Here is a 27,398-nt window from a genome sequence, read left to right as displayed (position 1 = left end):
GATCTGTATTGAAATGACTCTTGTTTGTTAAAAGAACTGTGCTCCCCTTTTTTATAACACAGGTATTGATAAATGCTTCCGCACGTTGACTCACGCGAACAAATCACAAGCACAGGAAATGTGCCAATCATGTTTGACTTGAGATGGCTTCCATTCAACATGAGAAACGATTTGTAGACTTTGTAAACTACACAAGCAGGTTCCAATTAATTGTCTAATGCAATATTAGTTTCACTAAAAGTTTATCCGTGTCAAAAACATCATTTCCTACACTTGTCATATTTAACTCATTTTTCACTACAATGTGAAAATTGCCTGGCGGACAAGACAAACAAAATCAACATATATATTTTATTTCTTTTATGCACGTTTAAATTCTCACTGTTGAGATTAAAAGAAATTATGTCTCAAAATCAGAAGAATAAGAGAATAATTATTGTAAACTTGATACTGAAATAGTCAAGTTGTAAAAGTCGATGGTGAATTATTTCATCGCCCACTTTATATCTAATGCATGTTGTAGTTAGATCTTTGTGATGACGGATGTAAAAGGAGACATAAGTACACAATGTGATTTTGACATTGTCTGCAGCCCATAAAGAACGCCTTTTTAATTAAATTGTCAACAACGTCGTTTAAAGATGTCTCTTGTTTTGGGTATCACTCACTCAAGATAAAATTTGAAAAATCAATTTTGACATTGGTTCAATGACAGTTAATGTTTTATGTCCCGCGTGGCAGGCGAGAGAAAATCATTGGGTTGAAAAATTGCTATTGCATTTTGTTTTTAAACCTGATAAGCCTAGAGAAAGATAAGCATTTTTTAAAGGAAATGCGTTTTTTTATAGGCTAAATAAAGCACGTTGTTTGGCTCAGAAAATTGACGTCAACCCACAGAAAAATTAATGTGCACTTTAGTAAGCCGTTTCAACCCAGAAGACTGCAGACTGAAAAGCCAATGATACTCAATTCTCCAGTGCCTGTGATCTTTACTCTTTTGATCAAGGATGTTTTATCTTAATGTATACACCTTACAGTTTCAAACCTGCTCATTGAAAAGAGGTGTTCGCCAGACTCGTTGAAAGTCGTTAAAAATAAGAGTTTCTCGAGATACGAACAACCTCGTTGCCATAACAACAATGTTCTGTTGTGAAGATAATTAAAGAGTAGTTAAAGGTGTTAATGTGAGAGGCGCGGTCACCTAATGTTCTGCGCGCTGGACTCTGGATCAAGCGCTCCGGGTTCGAGCCCTGGCCGGGTTCATTTTGTTGTGTTCTTGGGAAACACACTTTACTCTCATAGCGCCTCTCTCCACCCAGGTGTATAAATTGGTTACCGGCGAAATAATGCTGGAGGGAAACACTTCCGATGGACTAGCATCCCATCCAGGGGGGGGGGGGGGTAGAAATACTCCTAGTCGCTTAATGCTACAGAAACCGGGATAAGTTCCGACAAGTCTGGGCCACTTGGCTTGAGGCAGACTTATTATTACCTAAAGCTGTTCATGATATCAGCAGACCATAATCAGATTTCCAGTCATGTTTTATTTCTACTCATGACTTCATTCTAAGTAACAGAATTAACAGAATAAACAGGCCAAATACGTTATGGTGCGCCTGTATTTGGTCAGCGGCTCTCGCATAACACCATCTAGTTCAGCCTATAACGTCCGCTTGGTTTACCCATCGTGTTCCTTTTGGCTACGGGATCCGGAAAGCTGCAAGAATACATAAAGTTTATAAATGTTTATAGTCGGAGCTCCACAGCGGCCCGAAGGGCCGCAGAGCGGAGCCCCATACCCATAGAAAATCCACAAAATTAGGAAAACCATGAACTTGAGTTTTCATGGTCATCGCAGCTAGCGGCATGGCTCGCGGGCGCGTACGTCCGTCCCGTCCGTACGTACGTACGTCGCCCACTTCAGAAATAGATTTACCCTAACCTCTTTGATACTGGGCATCCACATTATGGTCAATTGACAGCTGTCAATACGTGTCCGCTTACCAGTATCACGTGACTGGTGTATAACTTATCGAGGTAACGTGTTTTTATAAAGTTGACCGCTGACCGGAAAATGGTTTTATATTGTATCGTGGGCTCAAGGGCTTTCTCCCATGTCTATGGTCAGTGAATTCAGACATTTAAATAAAGGGCAAAATAAATTACCGGAGAGCTACGCTTTTAGGCTTTCGCGGCCTTATCGATCTTTAATCCTCGTTTAAGTACGAGCTCACCCCCCCCTTTTCTTCGACATGACTGGTAATCAAGCCTATAAAATATGTAAGTAATATTAATTTTGACCTGTTTTTCTCTCGTTCCTACTATCCCAGACAACCCACAACTTAACTCTGTAATGTCTAGCATAATGGTAAGAAAAACCTGGTCAAATACCTTCGGCGTATGAGGCCTCGGATTATCGGATGGGTTTCCCTCTTTGAAGACGCTGCCTGAAAAAAAATGTAGAATGAGTGAAATATTTCCATGACCGGTGTGCGGAAGGTCAGGGGTTCGATTTTCGCCTTGCAATATATCTTGACATAGCCGTTTCATTGTAGCGCTTCGTGTACTAATAACGAAACGGCTCTACATTGGGGATAACGCCGTATTTAGTTTTAAAAAAATTGATATAATTATGATTATTATATATTTTCCGTTTTATTTACCTTCCCCGGTCTCCAAAATTTTTCAGCACTTATACATGTATTTTGGGTACAAAGGTGGCTCTCAACACCCTCCGAGAAACGTTACTAAACTTTGCAAAAATTCAAGAAAATGACCACATGTCCCCGTGTTTACCGATCGTTTGATACTATTAATCAGCATCCCCTGATAAAATGTGAAAGTAATGACCCATACAACCCGGGCAACACATTTTAAAAAAATGGGCAAAGTTTTTCAAATTTGTCGTTCGATATTTGTCTTAATCGGTTATCAGTCGGAATGTTTCTTGGTTTTTTCGCCTTTTGTTACTCCTTTGCTGTTTTTCTATGTTAGAAACTATTATTTTGAGGTTTCCTTTAATTTGAAAGGAATCAGAAAAATGACCTAATATACCGTGACATTGCTCATTTAATAGGAATAGGAATGTAATGAAATCATGAGGTAAAATTACAGTGAGCAGCATAGTGAAGCAAATTCAAGAGTAAATTACTTTGGAGTAAGTTATGTCCATTTGCAGCACGCGTTCATACCATCAAGTAACATAGAAAAACTACTTAAAAACGTAACGTAACGTATGTCTCCTGTGGCCTATTGAATTTGCCTGAAGTAAATGAATCAAAAATGAAATTTTTGCAAAATTTGTCAGTAATTAGAGCCCTGGCCAAACGGCAACGCAAGTTGAAAACTTGCTTCTACTTGCGTCTCCATTTGGCCAGGAAGTGCGTGCTCTTGCGTTGTCTTGCGTAGTACACTTGCGTTGACTTTAGTTCACTTTGGTCGAGATCAAATTTGAACGCAAGTCAACGCAAGTTTTTCACCGTTTGGCCAGCCAACGCAAGTCAACGCAATTTTTCAGCTTACTTCAAGAACTGAATTGAAGCGCGCAGCATTTTAACTGGCTTTTTTGCAAACTTGCGAATACTTGCGACTAAACTTGCGTGTCCGTTTAGCCACCCAACGGAAAATGGCATGTTCTGTTTCTTGCAGCATTAAAATGAAAATTTATCTTTTAGTCTTTTATGGAAATAGTTTGGGTGGTTGTTGCACTGATTTAGACATTTATTTTAATTTCTTTGTATCAATTTACGTCACAGAGTTCAACGTTGTTTTTCTGCCTTTTTCCTAGTCAATTTTTACATTTTTTCTTGTTTTTCCCATTCCATCCATTCTGCTCCCGGGGGCAGAATGAACAGAATGTTGCGAATGAAATCCAAAATGGCGCACGGCATAGCCTGCAATTCGAGGGATGTGTCTCTTCTCCTTTGTGAAAAGCACTGGTAAAACATTCGGCAAATCCATAACAGTCTCCATAATTTCTTTCTCCTCTGAAAAATTGATGCGATAACGGTTACAATGGCAGCCTCTTCGTCGGCCGCCATATTTGTAACGCAATGTTTACTCGTGACAGGACCACGCATATCATCTCGACTACATGGGCGCTTTTTAATGCAGGCAAACCGAATTATTCCTAGCATTCTGCACCAAACATTCTTATTCCAAAATTGTGGCGATATTAGAGGCGATATTGAGTCTGCACCATTCCATGTTGCATCAGTATTCGAAGACGCAAATGACATCCTTTGGGCTTGGCAGAAGCTTTTTACTGACATCTGTGACGACCACGCTCCGTGGAAAGAAGTTAAAATAAGAAGTTCATGTGCACCATGGATAACAGGTGATATTCGATTTAAAATGAACAGACGATACAAATTATTCAAGAAGGCAACTATGACCAAATGTCCCCTACTTTGGCAAGAGTACAAAAAGGTCAGAAACGAAGTTACTTCGGATTTAAGGAAAGCTAAAGCGTCACACTTCTCTAAAATGTTTAAAGAAGTAAAGAAAACGAGTGCTTATTGGAACCTGATCAGTGACGCCACAAACTCGAGAGTACACATGAAGAACATTGGCCCTCTGAAGAGAAGCGATGGCAGCCTGGTAGTCACTGATGATGAGAAAGCACACCTGATGAACTCACATTTTGCGCTGGTTGGCGAAAAGCTGGCTATGGCGCTACCACTACCTAGGAATGGAGAATGCCAAAATGCTATGGATATCTCAAACGTACCACCACAACTCGCGGAGATAACGATTTCATCGCAGTCGGTAAGCGATAAAGTCAACTCACTCAACACTAACAAGTCCCCAGGCCCCGACAGCATCTCTCCAAAGCTCATAAAACTTGCGGGAAACGCAATAGTCCCATCGCTAGTCAGCCTCTATCATGAAAGCATCAAACGTAGAGCTGTCTACTCTGCTTGGAAAATAGCAAGACTAACACCTATCTACAAAACGGACGACGAAACAGACTGTGGGAATTATCGCCCGGTTTCCCTTCTCAGTGTGCCAAGTAAAATCATGGAATCGGAAGTTAACGATACCTTAGTGCGACACGTTTTTAAGGATAACAACTTGGTTTCAGATAAGCAGTGGGCATTCCGTTCCGGCTACTCAACAGAATTACTTTTGACGCACTTAACAGAAACGTGGAGAACAGCTCTAGATTCAGGAAAGGCGGTGGCCGTGGCCTTTATTGACTTTAAGAAAGCTTTTGACAGTGTTTCCCATGACATACTGGAGACGAAGTTAAACCGAGATTTCGGAATCACTGGTATGCTTCTTGACTGGCTAAAGAGCTACTTACGTGGAAGACAACAATTCACTGTATTAAATGGAGTCAAGTCGGAACACTCGCAGGTTTCCTTCGGCATTCCCCAGGGTTCGGTGTTGGGACCGACTTTATTCACGCTATTTACAAACGACCTTCCTGCTTCAGTCAGCTCTGGGTCCTTGTACATGTACGCAGATGACACAACGGCGTACTGCATAGGAGACTCGATAGACATCGCTATTGCGCAGCTAAACAAGGCCCTGAAGGAAGTATACACGTGGTGTCTAACAAATCGTTTAACACCTCATCCAGGAAAGAGTGAAGTGATGTTACTCAGTAAAGGAACCCTGACAGGGCCACATACACCAATACAACTAGGAACCTCAATTCTTAGATGCGTTACAAAAACGCGCCTGCTGGGTATAACTGTCGACCGCAATCTAAGCTGGGTACCTCATGTACTAGAGACCAAGAAAAGTTTTGCTAATAAGCTGAACTTACTGAAACGATCCAGATTTCTCCCAAAGGGCGTGCTAAAGGACTTTTATTTTAAAGTGATACTACCTTCTGTAAAATATGGTTTAGTCTTATGGGGGTCGTGTTGTAACTCTGATATGCTAGACTCTATAGAAAGACTACATTGTAGGGCGGCAAGAATAATTTTCAACTTGCCCAAGGACATGCCGTCAAATGATGTGCTCAAATATGATCAGTGGTCTACCTTTTCCCTGTATTATAAGCTCGATATCCTTAGGCTATTTTATAAGGCAAACAACGGCAGCCTGCCCGAGCCCCTGACGAAATCGATACTAGACAACTCCAGTCATGGCTATTCGCTCCGAGGAAAACAACTATCTTCGATACCGATTCATGAAGGATTCACTCAGATACAAGGGATCTGTTCTTTGGAACATTGTTAAATACCACAATCAACAGAAGAGTTTTTCAAGTTTTTATGAGCTAAGAAAGCATGTTGTAAATAGAGCATATTTTAAAGATTTTAATTTTAACGCGCTGTCGGCTTCAACAACCCGCCACAGACACAGTGATTTTATATATAATTAGTTTTTAGTTAGTTTATTGTAATCATTTAGTATACATAGCAACAGACCAGTTAGTATTTAATTAAATAATTAATTTTACTGTAAATATAAGAATTGTAATTTTAATCTTAGCATAGTTAATTTAAATACACGACCCCACAAGCTTTTAGCTTTTATTATTATCGTGTCGAAATAAAGTTTTACCTTACCTTACCTTGTGGGTAAAAAACGCACCCTAAGAAAAACACGTACATGTACACAAACAAACGGAAAAAAATGTCTAGCAACTTATGTCGGAGGGAGCAACCTAGCAATTGTAGTACAACAAATGACAATGTTTTTTTTTTATTTAGTTTGAGTAGTTTCTCATAATGAGTTACACAAAATTCCTTATAGCATTTTATTGGGTCAAATTCGTCGGCGATGACCTATTTTTAAAGTCCAATGCATTTCAAACTTCACCGCTGTCTTTAACGTTTAATCACATGGAGGTACTGCCATTAACCTAAAGGAAAAGGCATTTACTTTCATTGTGGTTTTGTGCTGCCTACCTCGATTGGCTTCAGAGATTGACGTTTTTCCAGCTCGCGCAGAATGGGATTTCTGTTCGGGATTCCTCTGTAATAATCAAAACACAAGGTAAATGCTATTATTTGTCAAAGATAAGTCTAGCTGGTCCGTTTTTTCAATAAAGCAAGCATTTAACAACTAAGCACGGGTTTGATTGGCCTTAAAGGGACCGTGTCACGGATTTTAGCCAAACTTAGGCATAGGAAATGACCGTCAAATTCGTTTAAATATATAAAATAACCTCTTAAAACAGTAAAGGAATATTTAAATAACACACCAAATGCAAAAGAAGGTACCGATGGCCAAAAGTGTCGAGGATTGAAACGGATTGCGATATGGGTTTTTGAAATATGGTCCGACGGAACAGTTTTTTAAGTTAATCTTGTCTGCTTGTAACTTTAAATTATAACGTCCAGGAGACACATTTGGCTGCAAAGAAGCTATGGTTTTGTCATTTATAACCATAGAATTAGTTTCATTCATTCATTTCATTTAGTTTCATAAAGAATATTTGACAACATTTAATAACATAAAGTTAACTCAGCCGTGACACAGTCCCTTTAAGGAGGCTCAAAACAGTTTTCAGTACTTTCCAGCTCTTGTATACTTTGATGGGTCAGTGCTACAAACATTTATCAGTTACTACTACAAAGATAAAATCAAACAAATACCCAGTCAATGGCAAACAAATTGTGATTATTTTCTTGACATCACTTGTAACCATAGCAACGGTATAACCAGTTAAAAACGCCCTTAATTTTAGCTTTAAGTGCTTATAACTCAAAAACGAGTCCGTGACCCCCATTTTTTATTGTTGAATGGATACAACTTTGCAAAGTTAAAAAAAATTCTATGGAGCGGTTTAGAGCCACCTTAAATTTTTGAAGAAACGCGGATAAAATAGAGTGGGAGCGGGACGTCCCGAGACGTCGTCGTGACTCCCACTCTCCTGTCCATTTTTATCACTCGCCCCAACCCTCAATATTCAGCGCTCACTCGTCCAAAATACGCTTGCATCGCAGGCTACTATGTGGGTATCTCCACGATTACAAGTAAAATGCGCTTCCCAATTTGTGTAACGTACTCTCTACGTAACCACAAGATTAATTGTCGTTTCTAACAGCTCAACTAGTAAGTTGGATAAGCGTCTTGAGCTTGATTTTTTCGAATAAAAAGAGTTTCTTCTCGGTATTGGACTGGAACTAGCTTGCAATGAAGGCTAATGCGGGGGAATATCATAAAAAAGGCTTCATGACATTTGCATTTGAAAAGATTTCCCGCATTAGCCTCCATTACAAGCTAGTACCAGTCTAATATATATCGTTAAAACGATTTTTTTCTATTCCATAGAGTAAGTAGTGGCTCTCATTACACTAAGGTTAGTCTGCAATCATGTAAAGATCCCTTAGCAATCGCCATTGTAACACGCGTAAAAGGTGTTTAGGCCAACTTGGTGCCATATTTTTTTCAATTTATACAAGACTTTAACTACAAGTATTTTAATTACTTTTTAGTTTTTTTACACGAGCCCTTACGCTACGTACCTAAAGCTATGTTAGTAGCGTTTGTTATAAATAAAGGTTTTGCACTGTGTTGTAGAATGACACCGAACGCCTTGTTCCAGCCAAGGGGTAAGAGAGAGCTGTTCACTTTACTCTACCAATCTTTTTTTTGATGGGGATTACTACTTATGTGCTACAGCAAATAATGAGCAATCGAGTGCCTTTGATTCTGGACGATTTCAGTGTCATTTGTGTTAGACTGCGATGCTGAACACTGCTTTTAGGATTAGCTAATGCAGCTATGATTATACAATATTAATTTTGAATTTTTTGTTCTTATTCCTTGACTACTTCTCCTTGACTACCCTGACACCCCACAAATAAAACTATAAGGTCAGCATAATGATAAAAAATCTATTCACGTACCTTCGGTGCATGAAGCTGTGTATCACCGGATCAATTCCCCTCTTTGAAGATAAGCCATTCCCCTGAAGAAGAGTGGAATTAAAAAAAAGACTATGACAAGCCACATCGTGTTTATAGCATCAACTGGTAAAGAGTGGTAGTATTGAAAAAAATGTAAGAGCTGAAAACTGTTGCCTACAGCCACCTTAAAATTAGGGTGATAAAACTGCTAAAATAAGACTAAAAAACTGTAAAATTGTTCCCCAAAAAATAAAACATAAACACATACAATTCAAAATAGGGACAAGAAAACCGATGCAAGAAAACAAAAACAAACCAAAAACAACAAACAGACAAACAAAACTACCAGTACTTTCATAAAAAGGGACATTAAGTTATATTTACGAAATAATTATTTCTTTAAAAGCGGATTTATGTTCTTTGTTAAAACTTACATCAGAGGAAGCACCCTTGTCTTTCCGCTTTTTGTCTGGCCCATTATTCGATTTTCCCTGGAGTAATTAAAAAATATATAAATTAAGAAAAAAAACACACACTTGAAGAAATTTGAAAATGTTCCATATCATCATGTCTTAAGATAGCATGGAATTGTAGCGCAACGAACAAACAAACAAACAAACAAACAAAAATACTTTCATAAAATATGCATTACTTTCTTTTTTAGCAACTTACGCGATCAGATGGAGCATCCTTTTCTTCTGGCTTCCTCTCTGGTGGCTTAGTCGATTTCCCCTGGAAAAAATTAAAGGGGAAATAATGACAATGAAACAGACGAAATATTTTTAAATTCACGTTCCATAATGCAAGTAATGCCCATTTACAGAAAGTAAGCATACAATCATTTCATAAGATTGTATGTCATGTTTCTTGCAGCGCAACATTAAATACAACAAAAAAACAAACAAACAAAAACCAAACAAAAAAAGACAAACAACAAACAAAAACTTCCATTAAAGAAACATTAATTGTAGCAAATTAAGCCGGAGGGAGCACCCTTGACTCCAAACTTTTTTGGGGACGATTATTCAAGTTTTCCTGGGGGTATTTAACAAAAATTAAGAAAAAATTATGGAAACAAACAAAAACATACTCCCATAAAAAGACAGTTATTTAATTGTCTTTGTGAAAACTTACGTCAGAGGGAGCACCCTTGTCTTCTGGCTTCTTGTCTGGTTGATTTTTCGAATTTTCCTGGAAAAATAAAAAATAAATAAATAAATAAATTATTCAGAAAAAACACAAGCACACAAACGAAATTTGCAGAGTGTACAGCACGTGGTCGTATCATATAATTTCGCACGATAGTATATCCTGTTTCCTTCATTGTAACAATGCAAACATAAAAAATTAAAAAAATAAACTAAATAATTTTCCTAAGAGACATTAAGTTTCTTTTTAGCAATTTACGTCGGAAGGATCACCCTTGTCTTTCGGTTTTTCGTCTGGTCCATTATTTGAATTTTTCTGGAGTAATTAAAAAAATAAATTAAGAAAAACAATAGAGAAGAATTTTTTTAAAAAATTGTGTTGTTTATTACTACACAAGGCCATATTATTATTTTCTAAGATAGTATGCGCTGCTTCTTGCAGCATAACAGTGAAAACAAGGAACAAACAAACAACAAACGATCGACAACAAACAAGACGCACTTCCTTAAAAACCCATAAAATTTCAGGTTACGTCGAAGGAAGCAGTGGGGTAAGCTTCGAATGTAGTTAAAAAAAAATATTGTGGTTATAGCATTGTTTTTTCTTTTATTTACGTTTTAGTCTGGTTGATCTCTCACAGGAAACAAAACTTTGGTTTGACGTCTTTCTAAGCAACGGCTTGATTGACATAGACTCGCACCGTTTCCAGGCACTGCTATGTATTCAAAGAAAATTGCCGATATTCTTCCCCACCCCCCCCCCCCCCCTGGTCAGTAACAACCGTTTAATCACGTCATGTTGTCATATCTTTAAACGTAATAATCAGTGCAGAAAATTGAAGGGACCATGTCACGAAAATTTGGCAGATTTTTGGCCTTGAAAGGCAACTCAATCCATAAAAAACATTATCTTTGGAATCTAAAGGAATATATAGTCTTAGTTTGGGGATAGAAGTCAAGCAAAGGCTATAAAATATTATCGATTTTTTGAAGACGCGCAGAAAAAAAATTAAAAAAGTCGGTCTTATGTTTTTAAATTGCAATCCATTTCCATCCGAGCCATCCGCAGTTAAAGATGCTAGTAAACAGTTCCATTACTCTAATAAATAGCAATTTGAAATAAAAATGGACTATTATTTTTAGGTTTTCTGCGACACAAATATGAACTTTGGCTGTTCAAAAATCAGGTAAAATCCGTGACATAGTCCCTTTAAATGCAACGAGCAAACTAATTCTTTCAATAAAACACATTAATTTCCTCTGCGGGAACAGTACTTTTATAAAATAGACAATAATTTTCTTTGTAGCAACTTACGTCGGACGGAGCACCCTTGTCTTCTGGCTTCTTATCTGATCTTCCCTGAAATAATTAAAAAAGTAAATTACAACAAAAAAAGAAACAAGCAAACAAGCAAACGCGCACGTACAGAGACCAAATTTTGCAACACACTATCATCATTTCATAAAATGGTATGTCCTGTTCCTTGCTGCTTAACAGTAAATAAAACAAACAAACAAATAAAACTACTTTCATAAAAGAGACATAAATTTTCTTTTAAAAAACATTTGAATTTTTTAACTTAACGACTGGTTGCAAATGTAACTATTGTATCTCATAGATTTTAGCGTACTTGTTTTTAGCATAATTATCATTTTTCTAGATTTTAGTGCTGGGTGTAACAATAAGTGTGGTTGGGTAAAAGCATTTTTACATTTTAATCTTTAACCATAAGATATTGTAAACTAGCTATTTTTAAGTTTTAATTATTTTTATTATTTTTTAATTATACTAGTTCCCATTGTTTTTATAATGTATTTTAATTATTGTCACGCGCTTTTTACATGAGCCTCTGTCTCGGATTGAGAGGGCAACCTCATCCCGCGCCATGGCATTAATAAATTGATTGTTTGATTGATTGTGGAAACTTACGTCGGACGGAGCACCCTTGTCTTCCGGCTTCTTATCTGGTCTTCCCTGGAGTAATTAAAAAAATGTAAAAAAACACACACACACGGACGAAATATTGCTGGAAATGCCCATTTGCAGCACGTGGCCATTCCCGAATTTAATAAGATTGTATGTCCTGTTTGTTGCAGCGTAACAGTAATGACGAACAAACAAATTATACTTACAAACAGACAAACAACCATAAAAACAAACATTAACAAACAAACAAACAAAAAAACTCTCTCATAATAGAGAAATGAATTTGGCGAACTTTCTTTATAGCAACTTACATCGGACGGAGCACCCTTGTCTTTCAGCCCTTTGTCTGGTCCTCCCTAGAGAAATTAAAATAAACAAAACTAATTTTTTTTTTAAATAATTCTTGTAGATGGCATTTTGGACCTGATTTTTTTTTTATCATAACAATACTTTTATAATCACGTTGTAAATAGTTTATATATAGTATCTATAATTTTAATGTTGTCTACCGTAAACTTCCGGTTACAAGCCCTGGGCTTATACAACTTCGTAAGGGGTTTTGAGTGGGCTTATAAGCGGAGGGGCTTATGTCCGGGAGGGCTTATAAACGGAAATAAAAAAACGTTACGAGCCGAGCCATGGGAGTGTTGATCGAAATATGTTTTTAAGTTAAAAACGCATAATAAAGCAACATTTAGCCCTGTTCAGTACTGTCATCCTGCGGAGGGGGGCTAATATCCGGGGGGGGGGGGGTTATAATCGGATGTATTTTTTTGTTTCCAAGTAGATGGGCCTATAACCGGGGGGGCTTATAAGCGGGGGGACTTATAACCGGAATTTTACGGTATGTAATTTAGTATTTTAGTGCTCAGGGCTTCTGTCGATAGCATGTTGCTTTGAAGTACCATGCCAGAAACGACCCTGAGCTTCATAATCAAATAAACATAAACAAAGTTTTATTAAAGATGAAAAGAAAAAATACTATAAAAGACATCGTGAAAAGGGAAACACGAGGTTGGCTCTATTACAATATGAGAAAAGAATCAAAGATCATGTACACAGTATTTAAAATTACTTAAAAGCTATAGGATAATCAAAGGCTCTTCTAGCAACCTCATGGTAATTTGGCAATTCGATGAAGTGCCGACCTTCGCATTTTTTTCTAAATTTATAAGTGTCAAATAAAGTAATGCAATCTCATTTCATTTGCTTTCGAATGTTTTATTTTTCCACTTGAGTTGCGTCATTGATGGTTCGTGCTCTCAGAATAAATAGAATTACCTAAAATACTGAGACCTAGCCCCTTTAAGCAACTGACATAGCAAAATTACTTTAAAAACGTAACATAACGTATGTCTCCGGGTTATTTTCCTGTCCTATTCAATTTTTCTGAAGTAAACCGATGAAATTTTACAAACCTTGACAGAAACAACCATTTATACTTTACACGCATGGCCATACCATCAAGTCACAAAATGGTACGTCCCATTTCTTTTAGCGCAACAATCAATGAAACAAATGCAACAAGCAAAGACATCATTTCCATAAAAAGAGATGTTTGTTAACTGAGGAGAATATGCTGCCTTTGCAATAACAACTGCAAATGGTTAGATATTCTAGTCTTCTCGGATAAGGACGATAAACCGTAGGCCCCATCTCCTGCATCTTTAGTGTTATGGTCAGCAGGGGACGTAAAAGAACCCACACACTTATCGTAAAGAGCAGGGCATGAAGTTCCCGGTGTTGTGGTCTGGTCTTTGCCCATTGTGCCGTTGTACTGTTGAAATGCTCGGAGATATTAGCTATATTAAAAAAAAGCTACTCTACAATCCGAGGGTAAATAAAGTATTCACTTCACTTCACTTCACTTCACAGATGAATTTCTTTGTAACAACTTACGTCGGAGGGAGCGCCCTTCTCTTTCGGCGTTTCGTCTGGTCGGCCTTTAATTTTTTTTTGGAGTAATAGTAATAAAAAAAAATAAGGAAAAAAAAAACCGCACACACACAAACGATATTTTTAAAAATTGTGTTCCATATTGCCAGTTATGCCCAATTACAGCTCGTGACCAAGTCATAATTTCGCAAGATGGTATTTTCTTTTTCTAGAGTAACAATCAATGCAAAAAACAAAATAATAAACAAATTTTAAACTACATTCCTTACTTTCCTTTATAGCAACTTACGTCAGAGGGAGCACCCTGGTCTTTCGACCTTTTGTCCTGTCGATTCTTTGATTTTTCCTAGAGTTATTACAAATTGAATAATAAATGAAGAAGAAAGACACACACAAAAACAAAATTTTATACGTTTTGCTTCATATTGCTAGTAATGCCCATTTAATTTACAGCACGTGGACATAATATCATTTTATACGATGGTTTGTCCTGTTTCTGAAAATACAACGAGCAAACAATTAAATGACAAACGAAAAACCAAAATAATACTTTCAGTAAAGAGGCATTAATTTCTTAATAAAAGCTTACTTTAGTGGAAGCACCCTTGTCTTTCTGCTCTTTGTCTGGTCGATTATTCGATTTTTCCTGGAGTAGTAAAAAAGTAAAAATAAAATACACTGACGAAATTTTTAAAACGTGTGTTTCCTATTGCTATCTTAAAAAAATATAACATTAGTTTAAAAATATCACATGATATAGCTAATCAAAATTGTTCTAAAAAGCAACAAAGAGAAAAGTATATGTAAATTGCAGGTTTAATAACATAATAATATTAATTAATAGTATTATAATATTTAAGATTTTTAAGGCGCAAATTATCACATGACCAAATGCACGTAATGCGCCTAATGCGCCAGGCATAGCTTACAGGTATGATAACTTAAAGGAGAAGTTCACTCCAGAATGGCCATTAATTTTCTTTACGCCAATAAAAAGTTTATAAAAAGATATGTTATTCACCAAAAGTTTAGCCTCCAACGTGCGCTATAACCGTATGAAATATTTCCCAAAACTCGACAACTGAACGCCGCCATCTTGGAGCTAATAATGTATGCGTGACGTCAAAGAGCTTAGCCTGAAGTTTGGTTGGAAATTTATAATACTCGAAACTCCTTGTTTCTTCGTAGTGGCTTTTGTTTGTCAAAATGCCTGTTTGTGCATCTCCATTTTGCTAAATCAGAGCTCCAAGAAATACAAAAAACAAGGAGTTTCGACTATAAACATTTTGCCGCCAAACTTCAGGCTGAGCTCTTTGACGTGACGCATACATTACCACTCCAGAATGGTCATTAATTTTCTTTACGCCAATAAAAAGTTTATAAAAAGTTATGTTATTCACCAAAAGTTTAGCCTCCAACGTGCGCTATAACCGTATGAAATATTTCCCAAAACTCGACAACTGAACGCCGCCATCTTGGAGCTAATAATGTATGCGTGACGTCAAAGAGCTTAGCCTGAAGTTTGGTTGGAAATTTATAATACTCGAAACTCCTTGTTTCTTCGTAGTGGCTTTTGTTTGTCAAAATGCCTGTTTGTGCATCTCCATTTTGCTAAATCAGAGCTCCAAGAAAATACAAAAAACAAGGAGTTTCGACTATAAACATTTTGCCGCCAAACTTCAGGCTGAGCTCTTTGACGTGACGCATACATTACCACTCCAGAATGGTCATTAATTTTCTTTACGCCAATAAAAAGTTTATAAAAAGTTATGTTATTCACCAAAAGTTTAGCCTCCAACGTGCGCTATAACCGTATGAAATATTTCCCAAAACTCGACAACTGAACGCCGCCATCTTGGAGCTAATAATGTATGCGTGACGTCAAAGAGCTTAGCCTGAAGTTTGGTTGGAAATTTATAATACTCGAAACTCCTTGTTTCTTCGTAGTGGCTTTTGTTTGTCAAAATGCCTGTTTGTGCATCTCCATTTTGCTAAATCAGAGCTCCAAGAAATACAAAAAACAAGGAGTTTCGACTATAAACATTTTGCCGCCAAACTTCAGGCTGAGCTCTTTAACGTGACGCATACATTACCAGCTCCAAGATGGCGGCGTTCAGTTGTCGAGTTTTGGATAAGATTTCGTATGGTTATAGCGACCGTTGGAGGCTGAAATTTTGGTGAATAACAAATCTTTATGTAAACTTTTTATTGGCGTAAAGAAAATAAATGGCCATTCTGGAGTGAACTTCTCCTTTAAATCGCATGATGATACAGAAGGTAGATTCACGTGGTATTTGTTCTGTTGTTAGAGCGTATAACAATCGATAAGAACGGTCTATATATTCCATGCCATAAAAACTCTATAAATAAATCGCTATCCAGTAGATAAGTGTTAACAAAACATACTACGCTATCCACCGGATAGTGATTAATCCGGTGGATAGCGCAATCCACCCTTTGAACAACTGGGGCCTGATTAGAACAATACTTAACAATTATTCGCCTCAGGCTCAGTGATTATTGTAAATTATTAAATTCTCAACCTCGATTATTGCATTTCTAGCTTTCTGATTGGTTCACTGAATCCCGGTTATCAGCTCGTATACCTATGTTTGACCTTATATGGGAAATGAGTGCGGCAAGTGCCGCTCAGCGTAAAATTTTACTGCGGAAAGCGAAAGTTCCATCAGAAAAATGGTTGAAACTGACAGCAAATTTGGCGAGCTTTATGAACAAGAAATAATCAGCGGTGCCTACAAAAACCACAGAAATGCCATAGTAAAATTAACTACGCTAAACAAAAGGATTGATGCGAAAAGTTTAATTAATAACACTTGTAAACGCACAACAAGAGCGAGTGAATAAAGTAGAAAAGCAGCAAAAAATTTACGAAAGAACGGCAAACTGACACAGTTTCATTCATTGCACGTCATAAAATTAGACTCAGCACTTCTGTAAAGTTGTTACCTTTTAATCTTGGTCTTGTCCTTTTATACTTCAAAAAAACTTGTTCCACTTTGAGCTAAATTTTGCTTCAAATAATATAGCAGTCTTGATGACAGCCGTGGAGCCGTAAATAACAAGTACAATGTAAACACTTGCTTCGTTCGACTTGCACAAGACGTGTAGTTTCCAGAAAAGCTTTTGCTTCGGATCATTCCGGTAATCTTAACTGTTGCCACAATTTCCAGGATATATAGCCGACTTTAGAGTACATTGTCCAAGTAAAATCTTGGAAAGAAAACTCTCTGGCTCACTTTTCTCTTGTGTTTGATTCAACTCAAGAAGTGAACACCACGTCACAAATTTTCCCGCGCCTCATACTATCACTTCGTTTATATCAAAATGAAATGTCCAGTCGATTTAAACTTAAAAAAGAATTTTATAAAACAATTATTCCATTCGCCCTTGTTGGATACGAGTCGTTATAGCCAACTCGGCGCTTCGCGCCTCGTTGGCTATCCACCACTTCGTATCCAACGCGGGCTCATAGAATAATTGATAAATAATCCACTCGACGAATCAAAAACTGCAAAATGACAAAGAAACGCGAAAACAACAAACACAAGTGCTCGCTTGCATACGTGTAAACCAGCTTAATTCATCGATTGAAGTCGTAATTTACACTCAAGTTTAATTTAAGCAATGAAACGGAACAAAACCAACACTACGAAAAAGAACGATATGTAGTACCTTTGTTTAATCGTTGGTGGCTAGACAGAAAAGACATTTTTAAATTGTTCTTTGCTGAAAGGACAAGTCAATATATATTGTCATAATCCGAGCAATCAGAATTGAATTCACCTCTGGAAATTAAACTAATCTTATTATTTCATGCAATTTGTATTCGCATTGCATTTTGGCATTGTCAGTTAGGCTATTTACAGCCCGAAGGTATGCCATGTATGGAAGTGCAATGCAACAAACAAACAAACAAAAAATACTTCAAAAAAAGCTACATTACCTTTTTTTAAGTAACTTACTCTGGTTTTCCTCAGGTATTCAATACAAATTAAGAAAAAAATATAGACAAACAAAAAAAATAATTCCATAAAAATGACATTTATTTAATGTTCTTTGTTAAAACTTACGTCAGAGTGAGCACCCTCGCCTTTTTGATTTTTGTCTGGCATACTGTTTGAATTTCCCTGGAGTAACTAATAAATTAAATTAAAAATTAAAAAAAAAAACACACGAAAGAAATGTTTTTAAAGTAGATTTTATATTGCTAGTAATGCTCATTTGCAGCACAAGGCCATATCATTATTTTCTATGATGATATGCTCTGCTTCTTCCAGCGAAACAGTGAAAACAAGGAACAAACAAACAACAAACAAAAAGTACTTCCTTAAAAAAATGAATTTTCAACTTACGTCGGAGAGAACAGTGGGGTAAGCTTTGAATTTAGTTTTAAACCAAATTAATTGCGGCTTTAGTATTGTCATACTTTTATTTAAAAAAAATTTTTTTCCCCCCCGCCTTTTTATTTAAAAAAAATTTTAAGAAAAAAAAAAAAAAAAAAAAAAACACCAAAGCGATGATAACTATATTTACGTTTTAGCTTGGTTGAGTCTTAGTACTCTTACACTGCCCCCAACAGTTCACGCGCTTGATACTATTATTATAGGATCAACTGATAAAGAATGAGAGGCGCGGTGGCCTAATGGTAAGCACGCTGGACTCCGGATCGAGCGATCCGGGTTCTAGCCCTGGCTGGCCATGGGATCATTGAGTTGTGTATTTGGGCAAGACACATTACTCTCATAGAGCCTCTTTCCACCCAGGTGTATAACTGGGTACCGGCGAATGTAATGCTGGGGGTAACGCTGTCATGGACTAGCATCCCATCCAGGGGGGAGTAGAAATACTCCAAGTCGCTTCATGCTACTGAAACCGGGATAAGCTCCGTCCTAATGGGCCACTAGGCGTACACAGACTTTACCTTATACCCTACCAACTAAAAAAAGAGTGAAAAAAATGACCCATCGAAGTATAAGTGGTAGAAAGTGCTGAAAATTGTTGTTAGCCACCTTAAAATTAGTAAGAAAAGTGCTTTTAAACAATGTAGATAAAATTGCTTAACCATGCCTTATGTTCCCGAGAGATAAAACGTCAATACACACAATTCAAAAGAGGGCCAAGATTAAAACAAGAACACATACCTGATTACCAATGCTGGTGCTATTATCAAACTGAAACAAGAAAAATAAACATTACTTATAAAACAAAGTCCGGAAAAGAGACATTAATTTATTTTTAATTACTCTGTTTACTTACACAGTCAGGTGGGGGAATTGGGGGAAAGGCACCGCCGTAGCCTCCCGGCGTTTGTCTTTTCCTGTGACCCTGGAGAAAAAAAAATATAATTTCAACAAAGACAATTTTTCAAATATTTATGGTTCTTATTTCTATTAATTAATATTAATTAATTCCCATTAATTTTAATTAAATTTTCCATTAATTTTAAATAATAGTTTAATTAAAATTAATGAGTATTAAAATACTCATTTAAAGCAAACAGCAAGAAAAAAACTACTTCCCAGAAAGAAAGCAATAATTTGTTTGTACCAACTTACGTTATTGTTGCAATCTGGTACCGGCTTCTCGTTTCCCTGGAGCAATTAAAAATGATACAGTTAAATTATGATTCCTTGAACCTCCAAGAGAAACCAAAATTGGTAATAGTAATTGGACTGAGTGGAGTACAATTCAGGGAGTAATCGGGCGAGTAATGTTGATTTAAAATTTCGAGCACGAGCTCTCTGAAATTGTACGACACGAGGTCCAATTACTAATTAATCGTATCAATAACAAAATTCGAGGTTAAGAAGTCTTCGAAAACCTTTTTCTTTGTGAAAATTAATAGAAAAACATCAAGAGAAAACCCATTTAAATGCACGTGATTGACGCGCGAATGGCGTAGGTGTCCAACTACATGTATCCAATTTAAAGTTGTTCAAATTGGACAGCTGTTATTGGACACCCACGTGATCGCGCGCGAATTGAGCAACAAATAGGCGCGCGCAGAACCAATCAAAATCAAGAATTTTGTGATAGATACGATTAGTAAAGAAATGGGGATTTTAGGAAATTACCCCGTAAAATTTTTCAAGATGATATGTTCTGTTTCTTTCAGTGTAACAATGAATGCAACAAACAAGCAAGAACACACACATTCACACAAAAACCCCCTTCATAAAATTGACATGCAGCCTCGTTCCCAGGGTATCTCTCTCCCTGCCCCCAGCTCTTGGGAGCGTGGAGAGAGACCCTAGAAACGGGCCGGGTTGAGAGACACGATTTCTTTGTGGCAACTTACATTGGAGGGAGCACCCTTGTCTTTCGGTCCTTTCTCTGGTTTCCCCTAGAGTAATTAAAAAAAGTAACTTGAAAAACTAAAGAAACCCAAAAAAATGCCTATTTGCAGCACGTGGACATACCATAATTCCGTAAGATGGTATGTTCTGTTTCTAACAGCGTAACAGCAAACACAACATAGAAAGCAATCAACAAATAATAAGCAAATGAAAAAAAAAGTCCTATAAAGGATGCATTATATTTTCTTTGTAGGAACTCACCCCGGAAGGAGCACCCTTGTCTCCCGGCTTTTTGTCTGGTCGATCATTCGATTTTCCCTGGAGATATTGAGAAAATAATACGAAAATAAAGCGCGCGCGCACACACACACACACACACACACCAAATTTTTAAAACTATGTTTTGTATTGCTAGTAATGCCCTTTTGCAGCACATGCTATGTCATTATTTCTCCATATGACACAGAAAGGATCTGCCTTTTTACAAAAAAATGACAATCCATTCAGTTTGTATACACCAGTGGTAAAACTCATCTGTTATATTGTAACGTAATTGCAGTTCTGACTAGCATCCCATCCAGGGGGAGTAGAAATATTCCTAGCCACTTAATGCTAGCAAAACCGGGATAAGCTCCGGCAGTATGGGGCACTTGGCCCGAGGCTTTCCCCTTTATAAGCAAGTGAAACCTTTATCTAGACTCGATGATATTTAAAGCAAAAAGCTTGTGTGGTCGTGTGTACAAAAATACAGGTTAAAATAAAACAAAATAAATTAGAATAGAATATATAAACAATTTAAAACAATACTAAATCAAAATAAATGATCTGGTCTCACAGGGCTTTTGTTTGACTTTCCACGCTGAGGGGAGTCTCGGTCCGAGTTTTGTCTAGAACGTCCTCTGCAATGTTCAAATCGAAAGATCAGTTAATCTAGCAATTAAGTAAGTAAAAAAGAAGAAGAAAAAAAGTATGTAATAACAGTCAGTCAGTCAGTCAGTCAGTCAGTCAGTCAGTCAGCCAGTCAGTCAGTCAGTCAATCAGTAAGTATGTAAATAAGTAGCACTTTTATAAATAAATATTAAAACATGAAAACATCCATGGTTTGCTCCATGGTTATCACTTGTAGCCGACCATCTTGTTTCCACGTGACCCATAAATATAAGTACCGTATTTTGTCAATTGAATTCCCAGGTCCCAAATAAACGCCGGATCTAAATAAGTGCCTGTTCTAAATGGTCGAGTGAAATTTTACGTTTTGCTCTTTCAAAATGTCTATATGTTTACTATAAGACTTGAGATGATTGTTTCTGTAGCGTTTTACACAACTTTTAACCGTCACCTATACGTACCCTTGCGAACGTGCTTCTTCTGAAGGTATTTCATTTCGCCGCTTTAAAAATAACAAACATTTATGTTAATTAAAGGAAGGAGTGATTTTATTTAACCGTCAAATAACATCTAACAATTAGTGCCAAATAGTCAAAACCAAAGAATAATCAATGGAAATATCAAAACCAATTATTGCCTACGATGTTGTTTTTCTGTTTGTTTCCTACGATTAGTTAAATCACCACAGTTATGACACAAGATTAGCCAAGTGTTATCGACCACATCACTGTCGTACGAATCTAAGGCAGTTTACAATACTTTACCAGGGTCCTAATATTTGGAATTCTCTCCAAAAATCTATCACTGGTTCGACAAGTACTTTTAGGATGAAAAGATTAAATTTTTAATGAAATGAGTCTGAATTGCCCTAGAAGCACATCCACAACAAAATTACTAACATTTTGCTAACCGAGGTGGTCTCCCCTATAAGCCTGGTGGTTTCTTGGAGGTCTCCTCGTTCTACCTTACTATTAAATTTGTATTAGTTTTAACTTTGAAGTGGCTAATAAATGATGATGATGATGATGATAGTGTCTAAATAGGATCTTTTTGCAAAGTAACTACTTTCACGGTTGAAGAAAAATCACTCTAACGTTTGTGTCATAGTCAATGTGAAATCTAGCAGACAAACCATCACCATTGTAACCTTCTTACTGTAATCAAAATTTCTATAAAACTAAAAAATACACAAAATCGTAAACTAAGCCGAGTTGAACCCTGATTACACTTTACGAATAGTACGGAAACGACGCGGGTGAAATAAGCTTCAATCCGAATATAGTTCAAAGAGTATAAACCCTTTAAATTTTCGTACAATATTTAACCTTGATGCATTTGGAACTTTTTTTTGCTGAACCGTTCCGATTTTTTTTCTTGTTCCTTTTCCTTCCAATCTTCTCGGTTTTTTTATTCTTGTACTTTCTACTCTTCATATTCTTCTTCTGACCGTAAACGTTTTGGCGTAATCATTGGAAAACCTTGAAAAGGAGACCTTGATCAGTTACTGGTGTATTGGCCTGTTTAAGCAACGATTCTGCACCAAAAACGGATCGTGTTTTTCTTTGATTTGCTCTTTTAGATTGCAACCGATATTTAAAATGAACAGTCCTGTAGAAATATGAATCCTAGCTGTATCAGCTGCTTTAATATAACAAAAATCCACTGACGTGCTTGATTATTGATGACGTCACAAGTGGTTCAATGATGGTCCAAATAGCGCCTAAAATGCGCGTTTAGGATTGAAAGGGTTAATAATGAAATTCGGTATGTTTCCGTTATCTTAGTTTTACCTTTGCTTATATCTGTATCTCTGCAATTTAACATCAACAGATAAAAACAACTGTAGACCATTTCAATCAAGAGAAATTTCAAGCCCAATACCTTAATAACTTGGCTACTCATCCTCTTTCAAAATAGAAAGAATAAAAATAATTACAAAGATTAAAGAGTTTGCGCTCATACCGCAACACTGCTAGCGCTGGTGTCATTTTTCTGTAATAAGAAAAAAAAAGCATTACTTTCAAAAATTTACTTCCAAAACGAGACATCAATTTCTTCGTAAAACTTACGCTAAAGACTCCACCATAACCTCCTGGTGTCTGATTTATTGGGTTAAGGTTGACTTTGTCCTATAAAAAGAAACAAACAGAAAGCTTCAGTTACGAAAACGACTTCCAAACCAAGACGTCAATCAGTTTTTCGTAAACACAGAAAATAGCACAACAAAGGTACTTGGTTACTTCGACAGAACAAGAGATGTAGCTTGTCTTCATTGTATACCAACGATATAAAAAAACCTTTTTTCTGCAATTTTTGTCACCTGTCTTCAGCTCTGAGCAGAACAGTTTTCAGTGTCATTACTGATTTTATGCACCTAACGTTAAAGCATGTATGATAAAGAGAAACAGCCCTTTTTTAGCTTCGTTTCTTTGCTGTCCCATTTCAGTCCACGTGATGATATCCTTGTGAATAATTTATTTTAACTTTAAACAATTTCCCCTGACGTGGAAATTTCAAGATGCACAAAAGTGCAACTCTCTGGAGAAGAAGAAAGACTCTCTTTCTCGGAGAAATTACCTTCTCTTTTAGCTACTCTTGCAATTCGGAGGTAAACTAAGGTGATGTATGTATGTATGATCTGAAATGGGCAATTTACATACGTAGCTAAAAGGCTGAAATGGGCAATACATTCGTAGCTAAAAAGGTATATTGCCTGCATGCACTGATTTAAATTTACGAGTTTCCCACTATGTCATTTAGACGTACCTGCAATATTGCATATGATAAAATCAACTGCCTGCGATATAGGAGTATAGCTAACTGTCGTGGGTCGTGGGTCGTGGGTGGAAGTCGTGGGTCGTGGGTGTGGGTAAAGTCGTGGGTGTGGGTAAAAGTCGTGGGTAACGAAAAAGTAAAAAAAAAAAAATACTGATCAAAAAATTGTGACAAAATAGTTCGTACATGGCTAGTCTGACGCAGAGTTTCGTCCAAGCCAAGGTACTCTTCGGAGGTCCTTCTGCTCAACAATTTGTTGGGATGTCTTTAAAACGAGAAACACCGCGAAATGGAACACCAACATGTAAAAAAATTTAAATGTAATTTATTTACCCACGTGACACGGAAGAGCTAAGGAGCTCGTAAAGACGTGTACGTGCATCCAAGATCGTTTTTGTGGAAGAAGGAAAACCGAAGAACCCGGGGATAAACCCTTGGAGCAGGAACGAGAACCAACAACAAACTCAACCTACATATGGTACCGGGCCGGAATCGAACCCGGGCCACATTGGTGGGAGGCGAGCGCTCTCACCACTGCGCCACCCCCTGCTGCCCCAAAAACATATTTTAGACACAGATAAACAAAAAAATTGTAATTAAAATTTAAATAAATTTAAAATATTAAAATAAAGTAAAAATATTAGAGAAATAATTATTATGAAATGGAGCATGATCAGTGCTTAGAATTTTGCGATCAGATTGATCGCTTGCAAATTAATGGACTAAAACTGAAGATCTCCGGTAATATCAACGAAAAGTTCCGAAGTCGTCCGAAGTCCCAACTTTTACGAAGCCTCTTGACTGAGAAAAGAACAGCGGAAGAAAAGAGTAATAAATACAATATTCGCAAGGAAATCAATATTAAATTTTTATCTTATTCCGAGTTACAATTAGCATTTCGTCCTCATACACTCCCCTCACTCCACAAGAAAAGTGACTTAAAAATATTGCGTGACATTGTGCGTTGCAGACAGAGCGGCATTTTTTCTGTGGGAAATTTTGATGGTCCCGTTTGCGGTTACAAAAGAACTCTTCTGATTGGTTTACTAATAAAATCATGCAATGGCCTCGCCTGTTGGCCAAAGCGACAAGATGTGCGATTCGGACCCGGAAATATTGCAGCCAACATTTTTACTACAGCCTATTACACACTTGGAATTGTGAGAACTTTTTTCGAGACACCCGAGGCATTGCATATGCATATAATTTTTCGCCTACCTAGCTCTTCCAAATCGTTGTGCTTATTTTTATAACAAGCACGTATTAAAATTTATTGCTATTATATGAATGAGTGTTTTTCGTCACGGACTGAGGACTACGGACTACAGACTGAAGTTTAAAACGCGGGCTACGGGCTGCGGATAAGGTATAAAACACGTACTGCGTTATGAGCGACGCATTACGAAAGGTAGCTCGTCTAGACGGGTAACGCGTCTTTTGTCCATCCTAGAGACATGTGTAACCATAAACATACAAACTAAAAATGTGCCCATGCTCGTCCAGACGGGTAACGCGTCTATAGTATGAACACGGCCAATATTGTCCTTTGCTCAGACAAGGGACTTCGCGGTTATGTTCGGAATTTAAATAAATTTAAAATATTAAAGCGACAAGATGTGTAATTCTTGAAAGTTTTCGGACGACTTCAGAATTTTTCATCATCGGAAGTCTCCAGATTTAGCCTGAACTCCAGATTTTGTCACAAATTTTTATTCAGTTTCTTTTTTTACTTTTTTGTTACCCACGACTTTTACCCACACCCACGACTTTACCCACACCCACGACCCACGACTTCCACCCACGACCCACGACCCACGACAGTTAGCTATACTCGCGATATAGTGTTCGATGCTGTAACGTTAATCCGCTTCGGAACAGAGCAAACACATTTTTTTCGACACATCAATAAATATATAAAACATTCTTCGAGTTTCGTGGAAGTAAAAGTGCTTGAAACCGTACGTCTGGCACGTTTTATTTCCTTGTTAAACTTCTAACTGAGTGCAAGCAACTGAGTGGCCAAGTATTTTCGAACCTTACCTTACCCAAATTCGCAAGTCGCCAATCAGAAGCGCGATCTACTGTCCTGATATCCTACGATATCAAGTCACTGACATGATATGCCCCATATCACGGTCACTTTGAAGTTAAGTAGTGTTACTGTACGATGAATTAAGAAGGAGGTTTTACCAATGAAAACAGAACGTTGTAATTTAAATTTAGCGGTCGTAAAAAGAGAAAAACCTTCCCGCCAAAATAAACTTAAGCGCCCTCGCCAATTGCGCGAGTACGAGACATTCAGACTGAATAAATGGAGTCGGAATTTCCAAATTTTTCGTTTAATTTTGGTTTTGAAAATTTAGAGAATGAAACTCTAAACAAACGAGTGGAAAAATAAGGCAGAAGAAGAACTTGGTAAAAGTGTTGAAGACCAAGTCAACAAATTTGCAGTACATACCTGGCAAGCATGGCTTCAACAGAGCTAAAATGTAACCGGACGTTTGGCTGAATTTGGGTACGGTAAATACCTAATCGTACCTTTTAGGTACGCTGGCTGCATATCAGGCTCGTTTGGTCTCGCCATGGGTATTTTGGCTCGACTGCGTCTCGCCAAAATACGAACCATGGCTCGACCAAACTCGCCTGATATGCAGCCGAGCGTACCGCGTACCAAAAAGCTACGATTAGGTATAAATATTACTCCTACCATCGAAGTAAGTTTTAAAGCTGTCACCAACCTCGTCCCCAGGGCTTTTTTCCCTCCGTCTCTGAAGGGAAAAGCTCCCTGGGGGCGAGGTTGAGCTGTCACCTATAGCTCGAAGAATTTTTTTATGCGTTTAGAAGGCAAAGAGCTTTAAAGTTTGTAAAAAGCAAAGCAAAATCTTCTATTTGCGCTATTTTTTGCTTCACGGTACGGTCGACGGACTAAGAACTTCTCCTGGTCTACTTTTGCCACTGAACCCCATTACCCCCCTCCCCCCAAAAATCCAACCTGGCGCTCACTCTTTCCATTTCACAACGTTTTGCAACATGGAGTCTAGTGACGGTGACGCCGAATTTTCATTTAATTATAAAAATGGTGTAAATGCTGCAAAGATCGCCAAATCCTTCCGTTTTTGTCAAGAATGACGTCGGTGCAGTCTACGCCACTCAAAATAGTGAAGGAAGGCTAGTTTTAAGCAAATGAAAGATCATCGCAGTAGTGTACTGCGTTCAAGCCTGAATTGTTTTTCAGGCTTGCTTTTCTCAACTTCTTAAGTTGAGTAAATTACTGCGATGATCTTTCATTTGCTTAAAATGTGTATCGCAGTACAAATATATAAATTTCATATATTCATTTCAGAAGGCTAGTTTGTCTAGTGTCTTTCTTTAAACACATAGTGCAGTTGTCGATAGCCACGCGAAACCCACATGTTCTCCATTGCGGCACGTATGACAGCCTTAACCAATCTATTACCCTAGTAATCTTCTTAAACACAAAACAGAAAACTTTATCTTACCCCTTTTACATGAGATGTTATCTCGAACATCAGAAAAACAAAACACACTGCCCACACAAGAGAGAACTTTCTTCGAATCATGGCGTCTTCTGCAATCGGCGATGTCAAAATTGAAATGACAAACCTCGCGAAAC

At 37.3% G+C, this 27,398-nt stretch overlaps 1 protein-coding gene across 1 annotated transcript; it reads right to left on the bottom strand.

The window, feature by feature from the left end:
• Positions 1-1,524: 1,524 nt before the first annotated feature.
• LOC144647515 (uncharacterized) lies at positions 1,525-27,398 on the bottom strand. The gene is made up of 22 exons (XM_078507313.1): positions 27,265-27,398; positions 23,059-23,118; positions 22,952-22,981; positions 21,451-21,491; positions 20,937-21,000; positions 20,363-20,419; positions 20,104-20,148; positions 19,361-19,396; positions 19,062-19,130; positions 18,947-18,976; positions 17,876-17,932; positions 14,374-14,430; positions 14,074-14,130; positions 12,200-12,244; positions 11,892-11,936; positions 11,277-11,321; positions 10,221-10,277; positions 9,948-10,004; positions 8,814-8,875; positions 6,867-6,933; positions 2,392-2,447; positions 1,525-1,717 (listed from the first exon to the last, which is right to left on the bottom strand). Exons 1-22 carry the CDS (start codon positions 27,343-27,345, stop codon positions 1,651-1,653), a joined length of 1,185 nt encoding a protein of 394 aa, XP_078363439.1. The 5' UTR covers positions 27,346-27,398; the 3' UTR covers positions 1,525-1,650.

This window comes from Oculina patagonica, chromosome 3 (assembly GCF_052425735.1).
Source record: "Oculina patagonica isolate OP01 chromosome 3, crgOcupat, whole genome shotgun sequence".
Lineage (NCBI taxonomy): Eukaryota > Metazoa > Cnidaria > Anthozoa > Scleractinia > Oculinidae > Oculina > Oculina patagonica.
This window is presented reverse-complemented; position numbering and strand designations above follow the sequence as displayed.

Bases quoted from the DNA above. Each gene is read 5' to 3' on its own strand.
- LOC144647515 (XM_078507313.1), bottom strand. From the start codon at position 27,345: ATGATTCGAAGAAAGTTCTCTCTTGTGTGGGCAGTGTGTTTTGTTTTT. The intron at 19,131-19,360 runs GTAAGTTGGTAC...TTTTTTCTCCAG, and splicing joins TACCAGATTGCAACAATAAC to GGTCACAGGAAAAGACAAAC. The intron at 8,876-9,947 runs GTAAGTTTTCAC...ACTCTTCTTCAG, and splicing joins ACAAGGGTGCTCCCTCTGAC to GGGAATGGCTTATCTTCAAA.